General features: G+C 43.9%; 1 protein-coding gene and 1 non-coding gene across 3 annotated transcripts in view; one reads left to right on the forward strand and one right to left on the reverse strand.

The window, feature by feature from the left end:
* Positions 1 to 844: 844 nt before the first annotated feature.
* On the reverse strand, positions 845 to 916 carry trnap-agg (transfer RNA proline (anticodon AGG)). Its single transcript has one exon. It is a non-coding gene; the product is annotated as a tRNA-Pro (tRNA).
* Positions 917 to 1,820: 904 nt separating this feature from the next.
* The window catches only part of fam114a1 (family with sequence similarity 114 member A1), an 8,373-nt gene continuing 1,041 nt past the window's right edge, over positions 1,821 to 9,152 (forward strand). The window contains exons 1-13 of one of the 2 annotated variants that reach the window (XM_078282579.1): positions 1,821 to 1,865; positions 3,137 to 3,479; positions 3,831 to 3,915; positions 4,132 to 4,358; positions 4,572 to 4,706; positions 4,863 to 5,015; positions 5,245 to 5,458; positions 6,630 to 6,715; positions 6,968 to 7,156; positions 7,337 to 7,476; positions 7,572 to 7,644; positions 7,907 to 7,960; positions 8,713 to 9,152. The exon at positions 8,713 to 9,152 is cut by the window's right edge and continues 1,041 nt beyond it. In XM_078282579.1, the coding sequence (XP_078138705.1) occupies positions 3,159 to 3,479; positions 3,831 to 3,915; positions 4,132 to 4,358; positions 4,572 to 4,706; positions 4,863 to 5,015; positions 5,245 to 5,458; positions 6,630 to 6,715; positions 6,968 to 7,156; positions 7,337 to 7,476; positions 7,572 to 7,644; positions 7,907 to 7,960; positions 8,713 to 8,838 (1,803 nt within the window). In that variant the 5' untranslated portion in view covers positions 1,821 to 1,865; positions 3,137 to 3,158 and the 3' untranslated portion in view covers positions 8,839 to 9,152. The remainder of the gene's footprint in view (positions 1,866 to 3,136; positions 3,480 to 3,830; positions 3,916 to 4,131; positions 4,359 to 4,571; positions 4,707 to 4,862; positions 5,016 to 5,244; positions 5,459 to 6,629; positions 6,716 to 6,967; positions 7,157 to 7,336; positions 7,477 to 7,571; positions 7,645 to 7,906; positions 7,961 to 8,712) is intronic. The other variant, XM_071923261.2, reaches the window with a different exon arrangement.

A 9,152-nucleotide genomic window follows, 5' to 3' on the forward strand; every position in this document is an offset into this window, starting at 1 on the left:
TGGATATTCTTTGCGGTTTTGCTTGTATTTGTCTTTTTTTATCTCTGCAAATTCTATAAGTTGTAATATATTTTATAATTGATTATTAGACTGAAAGGGCAATTAAAGGTTTTTATTAAGCATGATTTTGATACTCTCATAACAATGGATATTATACATTTCTATAAAGTTGTGGCTATAAGAAACCCTATCTCTCTTAATCTAAGTTGGCAATTCAAAGGGAACGTGTTAAACTGTGAACATATACTGTACAGGTCTATTTGCAGTTTTGCATATTATTTTAAAAATATTCATACCACTTAATAAACTTATTGATAATATTTGCAGAATTGAGTGTTGTCTCTTATGTTGTGTGTGTGTGTGTGTGTGTGTATGTGTGTGTGTGTGTGTGTGTGTGCGTGTGTGTGTGTGTGTGTGTGTGTGTGTTGAAAATTGGCCTTAGAATCAGAGTGATGCTGATTTATAAATATAATTTATTCATAGTATTCCCATAATGTCACATGCATTTGCTACCAATATGGTCCTTTATTAAATACACAGATTATTGGCTGTGGCTGCCATTTGATTAGAATCACCTGTTCATTTATTACAATCACCTGTTATTTTCCTACCAAGATGGCCGTGTGGTGATGTAACAGAATACTATGTATACAACAAATGTTAGCCGACTGAATTAAGTGCAAACATCATTCAAATGTGTGTGTGTGTGTGTGTGGATAACAGCTCACTAAACCGACGACATTTACTCATCCACCTCCCTATTGCAGTTACTCAGTGGTTTTGCATCCTAAATTCAGTGATTTTCCACAAACTTTGGCTGATCTGTGCTTCATTGAAAAAAGGTGGGCTCGTCCGGGATTTGAACCCGGGACCTCTCGCACCCTAAGCGAGAATCATACCCCTAGACCAACGAGCCGCTGTGCAAATGAAATCACAGCACGGTATTAAAACAAATACAAGACGCCATGAGATGTTGCGTCTTTTATTTAAACTGTGGTCTTTAAATACATTTGTACAACTAAGCGTTTGAACTAGTATTTTGGCTCGAAAGGGAAAATCAGACGTAAATATTTGCTGTGTTCATGGTGATGTCAGAAAGTATCCAGGCGAAGCGAGAGCTTTCACTCCTGCTACTTCCGCGTTCGCCTAAATCCCGTTAGACAGACTAGGCCGCGTCTTTTCTGATTAGAAGTAAGCTAATATAATACATTTTAAATATATTTTCCATGCTGATGGCACTACTTGATTTAGTCAAGCAGCCTAAGTAAGTTAGTGATCGTGTTGTGAGACCCAGACCAGTCTTTAATATAAATAAATTGAAAGTGGTCCTGTTGGCGTTAGTAATAGTTATTTATGAAGGTACTAGCACGCACTTTGTGTCCATGACAACTTGCTGTAGTAACTGCTACTATCAGAAAACCTAGTTAGTGTTACTTACAACTCTCAAACACTCAAACTCCCACAACATAGACAATATTCCCATACTGACTCTTTATTCTGGTTTATATTATCTATCAGTTAGTCTACTTTTCCATTCTCATTCTGGTTGTTGTTGTCAGAAACTATCACTGCACTCCTCTCAACATTAGGCAGTGCTTTCCATCCACCCTGCCACTCTCTACTTGTTTGAAAAGAGCGGAATAGCATGGACGTGCACTAATAGCTTCTGTACGCATTAGCTAGCTATCCTGTGGGTTTGCTAATGCGTTATTATGGAAGTTATTGCTCTTTTTGACAGTTGTGCGCAAGTGCGAAATGAGGCCGTGAAGTATCTTGCCGGTGTGTTAGTCTTTGGCGCAGTCGCCTCCCGGCCTGCCGACGTGGCGGGGCGGAAGAGGAGCCGCCGAGGGAGCTGGCACCAAGCGGTGAGCTGCACTGTCATTTTCATACAAACAAAACAACCTTTCAGCTTTTTAACTTTGCTTTGACTGCATCCGTTAAAATACAGCAGTCCTCAGCACAGCCGACTGAGAGGTTATACTGCATTTGCTGCAATGTAAAACATTATTTATTTTTTATTATCAAGCTCACAATCCTGCGAATGATAGTTTTCACATATTTCTGTTGTAGCCTAATACAAAAGTGGTCTTCTTTGGCTGTCTGCTTGACGTTGTTTTATATGTTGTCATGTTAAAATAGTGTAGAAATAGTGTCGCTGACGCAGCAGAGGGACAGGCTGATCAGGGACAGGCTGATATTGATATGTCATCAATATGAACTCAATGATTTTACCTACTTGGCGATTACATATTGATCGGCAGATCATGTCAATCTATGCATTTAGAGAAACACGTAGAGTCCTGTGCTTATTGCTCCAGATCAAAACAAAGTGGCCTATTGTAAAAAAAATATAGTTAATGTCGGCTAAACTTGTTTTGCAGGCTATAGTAATGTCCTTTTCTTGTTTCTGGAAATATATTTTGTTATTGTGAACCTTACTGTTTGTGCACACTGCCCTCTTGTAAGAGATAACATTGTCCTTAATGAGATTTTCCACGAGGAAATTTGTTTAAACAAAGTCATTGACAGTCAAAGGGAGAACTGGAATCATCTGGATGCATTTGCAACATCAGACCACTAGGTGGCGATGTTGAATCATGCCGTGGTCACGTTTTCAGAAAGCTAGTTTATACTTTTTTCTCTTACTGTAAAAGACAACTGTTCTCATATAACTTAAATCAGCTCAATGCTGTTTACTATGATGTATACTATGAATTTAGATCATAAAGATTTATGTCAGCCTTAAAAGTGGGAATAAAGCTGCAAATAAAAAGCTGGGTAAACTGAGTTTAGGAGGCACTACATCCCTGCTGGAACCTCTACCTAAAACAGAGCTTCCCAAACTGTGGTCCACGGACCACCAGAGGTCCTTGTGGGAGTTTTGGGTCCTCCAGCAAAGTGGTAGAATATAGTTGAATAGTCCAATTTCACCTTTAACCCAGTTTCCTTCATTTGAGGACAGTGAGAGTGATATAGGAATGACTGAGCTGATATACAGGCAGAGGCACAAAAAAAATTTGTTGTACAGAGATTGAATGTCTCAATAGCTTTTCTATGTAAATAGCATTGTTTTGTATTGTAGGATGAAGAGATTCACGAGGAAATACTGATTTTGCATTTTCTTTACTGAAAGCAGATCTTTCTTCCTCCAGATCACCATGTCCCAGGCCGCCCCCGCTGACACAGACCCGTCCTCAGACACCCCCCCTCCTCCCACCCGAACCCCCCACCCTGAACCCGACTCCTCCTCCTCCTCCTCCTCTGAGGGCGTCCCGACGGCCCCCCCTCTCCAGCCCCCTGTGGTCCCTGAGGGTTTCGGAGTGCTGGAAGAGGCGACCGTAGAGGACGATGCCGCGAAGGCCGACGGATCAGGCAGTCCAGCTGACCAACCGGAGCATGCCGCCGAGGGTCAGGTGGTCGAATGTGACCAACCGGTGAGCCTGGAGCCGGACGCCACAGCTGCAGAGGAGGAAGTGGAGGTAAAGTTGTCAATTGGTAATTGATTCCAGCACTAGTTTCCCTACATGCAGCGGGATTTCAGTGGTATTGATAAGTGTATGGAGGTTATCTGTCTCTTGGTGTGCAGAACTTACTCACTTCAGCTTAATTACTATTGGCTATTGAATGGTGGGGTCAATGGTATTTAAACTTTGACCTTTGAGTGAACAAAACATAGATTAGAGTAGTAACTCAGTCTGAGTTAGGAGACACTGCAGTATCTCTTAGCAGCTCTAGAAAACATGCAGACAGTGTTTCTTTACTGCTAATACTACATATATACTGTGTGTGTGTGTGTGTGTGTGTGTGTGTGTGTGTGTGTGTGTGTGCAGAGGTCCCTCCAGGAGAAAGAAAAAGCTTGGGGAGGCTGGGGCTCATGGGGAAAGTCTCTTCTGACCAGTGCCACCTCCACAGTGGGTACGTCTCCTTCTTCTTGTTTCCTTTCCCTTATCTCCTGTTTCCTTGTCTCCTTCCCTTGTCTTGTCCTTCCTTGTCTCCTTTCCTTGTCATTTTATACATACTCTCTCCTCGTCTTGGCCTTGGTGTTTATTTGGTATGAATATACACCGATCATTGTGGCAACGTACAGTACATCCAGTAGCAAGTATATATTTTGTGTGTGTGTGTGTGTAGGTCACAGCCTGAGCTCAGTCAAGGTGAAGGCAGGGGAGGCGCTGCGTCTCCACAGGACCTCAGTGGGAGAGGAGGCGCAGGAAGAGGAGGAGGGAGTGGAGGAGAAGAAGAAGGAGGGAGGAGAAGGAGGAGAGGCTGACCTGTCCGACCCCAGTCAGTCCTCCGCGAGCACTGCCGCTCCCAGCAGGGGCGTCTTCTCCACCATCACACACGCTGTCCAGCACACTGTGAGTGCACACACACATTCAGCTCCCTGCCTGGAGCCTCAGCTTCTTCAAAGGATGATAGTGCCGTCTATTTAAAAACAAAACACAAGCAAAACACAGTATAGTTAAAAAAACAGGATCAAGACATAAGCTCTCTCCCTCTCTCTCTCTCTCTCTCTCTCTCTCTCTCTCTCTCTCTCCCTCCCTCCCTCTCTCTCTCTCTCTGTCTCCCAGGGTAAGTCGGTGATTAGTGGCGGTCTGGATGCCTTGGAGTTCATTGGAAAGAAGACCATGACTGTTCTTGCTGAGACTGACCCGGGCTTCAAGAAGACCAAGACCCTGATGCAGAAGACTGCATCACTGAGCCAGGTACACACACACACACACACACACACACACACACACACACACACACACACGGCTTACAGTATGTACAGTCAGAATAACCAACACGTCTGTTTCAATCAGATAAATAATGGCGGTTGAACAGCACGGTTGTATTGAGGTTGCATTGTGGTTTGTCAGATGTTGAAGGAAGCCAAGGAGAAGGAGCGGGCACGACTCAGCAACCAGCCAATCAGCGAGCCCACAGCTCACTACGGCATTCTGTTTGACGACTACCAGGGCCTATCACACCTCGAGGCCCTGGAGATACTGTCCAATGAGAGCGAGGCTAAGGTAAGACACACACAACAACTGTAGACAAGCATGAGAAACACACTGGAGCAGAAATTTGGTAAATAAAGTCATATAGATATTGTAGCCTTCTCCTCTCTCTCTCTCTCTCTCTCTCTCTCACTCTCTCTCTCTTTCTCTTTCTCTCTGTCTCTCTCTCCTTGTCCTCCTCCTGCTCTCTTTACTTGTCTGTTTCTCTCACACACACACTCCTGGATTCTCCTCCACTTAGGTCCAAGCCTTCCTCTCCTCCCTGGCAGAGGAGGAGCAGGAGGAGATGAAGAAGGAGCTGATTGCCATCAAGGATATCTTCATCAGGCGAGAGGAAGAGGAGGAGGAGGAGGAAGAGGAGGGGGGAGAGGAAGAAGGGAAAGAGAAAAGGAAGGAGGGCGAGACGAAGGATAACGGTGATCTAAGTTCCCAATTACAGTGTTCTACCCCCCTATGTGAGTGACCCAGACCAAACCTGCCGGAGGTAGCGGTGGCCCTTGAGCACTGGCCCAGGATCAGTTTTCCTTATTCCCAGTTCCCAACTCTGGAGGCGGGGCCAAGTTCCTGATGCAGGATCAGAGGGTGCCAGATCAGTATGCCCCTAAATTTAACTGACATTTCAATTTGGTTGAATTTTCAATTTTAAGTTTTTAGCTCACATGCCTTTTAAAGAGTTTAAGAATGGTCAGTAATCAATATAAAAATAATGATGTGATACTTTATATCCTCCACAGAGAGGTCAAAGGTCAGGGTCAGTTACAGAGCAGCAGCCCCAAAGCTGGTAGGGAGTCAGTGTTTTGCTCCAGGACACTTCAGCAGTGTGGATGAGGCCCACCCACCGAGTTTAAAATCATATTTCTCAACGTCAACCCAAATAATACTGTTTCACGTTGTGTCTCGGAAAACCGGCGGATCCTTCGGGGAGCCAGTGTTGGAGGCTGACAGCTCCTGATTTCCTTTGGTGTTGTCTCTGCTTAAAAAAAGATGAGAAAATGTTCCACCAAAGTGAAATGCTACGTCAAGGGGACGCCGTGACATTTAAAATTTTGGTCCCATCACATCTCACCAGCCACTTGTCACTTTGCACTGTTAAAAACTATACGCAAACTTACATTATGTGACAAGCGCCTGAGGAAATGTCACGCCAGTCCAGAGTTCAAAACAGCCTGGTGTCCCTTAACCCGGGGGATTTGGAACGGAGCCTGATCCAGGGTTGGTGTTCAGCGGCCACTGACAGATTCACACCACATCACAGATCACAACAAACAAAACCAAGCCATCAAATCAAAATATCTCATCAAAATCTGCATGTGTGCTGTGCAAGCCCTTAAGGTAATTTAGATAGATACATTTGAATTAATTTGGCATGAAAATGTGCACTAAATCTCTGTTGTATTGTTAGCTCAAGGCAAACAAGCATTTGATGATGGCGGAAGATGCGGTCCCAGCATGGGGGAAATGAAACTAATAATGGCATGCGGTAGAAATCAGCTCTAATCTTACCGTTGATGGATCTATGACTTTATCATATGCTATATAAATAGAAGTACGCTAACTCTACGTGTGTGTGTGTGTGTGTGTGTGTGCGTGTGTGTGTGTGCGTGTGTGTGTGTGTGTGTGTGTCAGCTACTGATGGGGAGGAGTTTGTGAGTATTCTCACTGAGCTGCTGTTTGAGCTTCACGTTGCTGCCACGCCAGACAAACTCAACAAGGTGACCGCTCACACACACACACACACACACACACACTCTTAAACTCCTATTATACATCCACTCACCCCCAATAAAGTTTTAGAAGTGATACAAAAGTTCTTACCTTTGAAGTCCTACTGCATAATTGAATAGAATTTACACATAAATGACTTTACATTAGCATATAATAGTGTATATCCATCTCATTTGCATACTTGGGCACAGTGATCTCCCACCATGCGGTACTGATGGGTGGTAATTATGCGTCTCCAGGCTCGAATGAGGGCTCATGATTGGGTGAGCGAGGTGGAACAGCCTGTCACTACGGAGACAGTTGGCAGGGAAACGGAGGACCAGCCAGGAGTAGAGGCCTCGTCTGGAGAAAAGGAGGAGGGAGAAGGAGAGGAGGTGGGGGAGAAGGAGGAAAGGAAGGAGAAAGAGACTGACCCCAGATCTGTTGAGGTGAGATCAACTGAACAATGTTATGCGACGGGATTCATCGCTGAATGCTTTTGTGTTTCTTTGTCTTTTCAAATTTAACATCCCTTTCCTCCCACTGTCACCACCTGTCTTTATGTAATACATTTATTCTCAGTTTGTGTGTGTGTGTGTGTGTGTGTGTGTGTGTCCCCCTCTCTCCAGGCTGTCTACCTGTCATCAGTAGGCAGTCTGGCAGAAGTGACGGCCCGCAGTATCGAGCAGCTCCACAAGGTGGCAGAGCTCATCCTCCACGGCCAGGAGCTGGAGAAACCAGCCAGGGACCAGGCACACATCCTCACCAGGTTTGTGTCTAGCTGTGTGTGTGTGTGTGTGTGTGTGTGTGTGTGTATTAATGTGAGAGGAGTGAGGTTTGTTAAAATCTACACTGATGTTGCAGGTTGACGTGTGCCATGTGTAAGGAGGTGGACTGTTTGGCCAAGAAATTCTCTGATACGCTGCTTACTATCGGGGTAAGTAAGAGTGATTGTGTGTGTGTGTGTGTGTGTGTGTGTGTGAGAGAGAGAGAGACAGTCTGTGTTTGACTCTGCATGTGTTTGTGTGTGTGTTGCTACCTAACTATTGATTCACAATCAAAACACTGGAGACGCTGAGGAACTTATTAGGATTGCTCTCACATTCGTACTGTCTACTCACTGCTGCTTCCCATCTCTCTCTCTCTCTCTCTCTCTCTCCCTCTCTCTCTCTCTCTCTCTCTCTCCCTCTCTGTCTCAGGGCCAGAGGAAAGCAGAAGATTTGAATCCACTGGTAGACAGTGTGCTGCTAGAGGTAAAAAAAAAAATATCCTCACATAGGTGATGAGTAGTTGCAGTAGTAGTAGTAGCAATTTCAGTCTGATGATGATGGTTCCTGTCTAAATGATGATAATGATGATGATGATGCTGATTATTATGACGGATGATATGACGGTGATGATGGTGGTTATTACTGGTGATTATAAGTTTGTTAATGAGGAACGGTGGTCTCAGCTAGTTTCATGATGACAATGCTGAGACCTGTACAGCAAAAAAATACATTGCACATACACATACTGTATATTGCAGAATATATTTCAAGATACTGTATGTTTTGAGATGAACAAAATTGGCCAAAAATGTATTTGTACATGCAGATGACATTCATTTTAAATGTATTTTGGACACTGGAAATACACAATACAATACAATACAATACAATACAATACACTCCCCATGTGCTGTTGACAACATACATGCATATCTGCAAGTATATCCAAAATACATTTTGGCCGCTCAAAAAATCTAATCTGAAAATCTATTTTGAATTAATTTAATCCTCATATCTAAAATACATTTTGGGGCATTTTTTGTATATTTTGAAAAATAGATATCAAAACAGATTCATAAGTGTGAAATTATTTGTTTTCTTCTATATGGGGAATGATGATGATGATAATGGACAATTACAGTGATAATGGTGGCTACATCAATAGTGATGTTGATTGTGGCTGTGATGATGATGATGATGATGATGATGATGAAGGTGTGGATCTTGGTCCGCAGGGCTCCAACAGCACCAACTACATCCAGAACGCATTTCAGCTGCTGCTGCCCGTCCTGCAGATCTCCCACATCCAGAGCCAGCACTCCAGACCCAACACACAACCACCAGCTCAGACCCAGCACTAACACACACACACACACACACACACACACTTTCTCTTGCTTCCTCTCTCTCTCTCTCTCTCTCTCTCTCTCTCTCTCTCTCTCTCTCTCTCTCTCTCTCTCTCACACACACACACTCACACTCACACTCACGCACACACACACACACACACACACACACACACACCCCTACACACACACACACACACAAACACACACCGCTACCTGCTAGCACACCCGCTTGTCTTAATATAACTATTGTTGTACAGTAAGGTATATATAGAATAGATTATACCAAATTAAATGCTTATATCTACAGCAAGTGCCATAGCTACAGA

This window comes from Centroberyx gerrardi, chromosome 3 (genome assembly GCF_048128805.1).
Source record: "Centroberyx gerrardi isolate f3 chromosome 3, fCenGer3.hap1.cur.20231027, whole genome shotgun sequence".
NCBI classification, from domain to species: Eukaryota; Metazoa; Chordata; class Actinopteri; order Beryciformes; family Berycidae; genus Centroberyx; species Centroberyx gerrardi.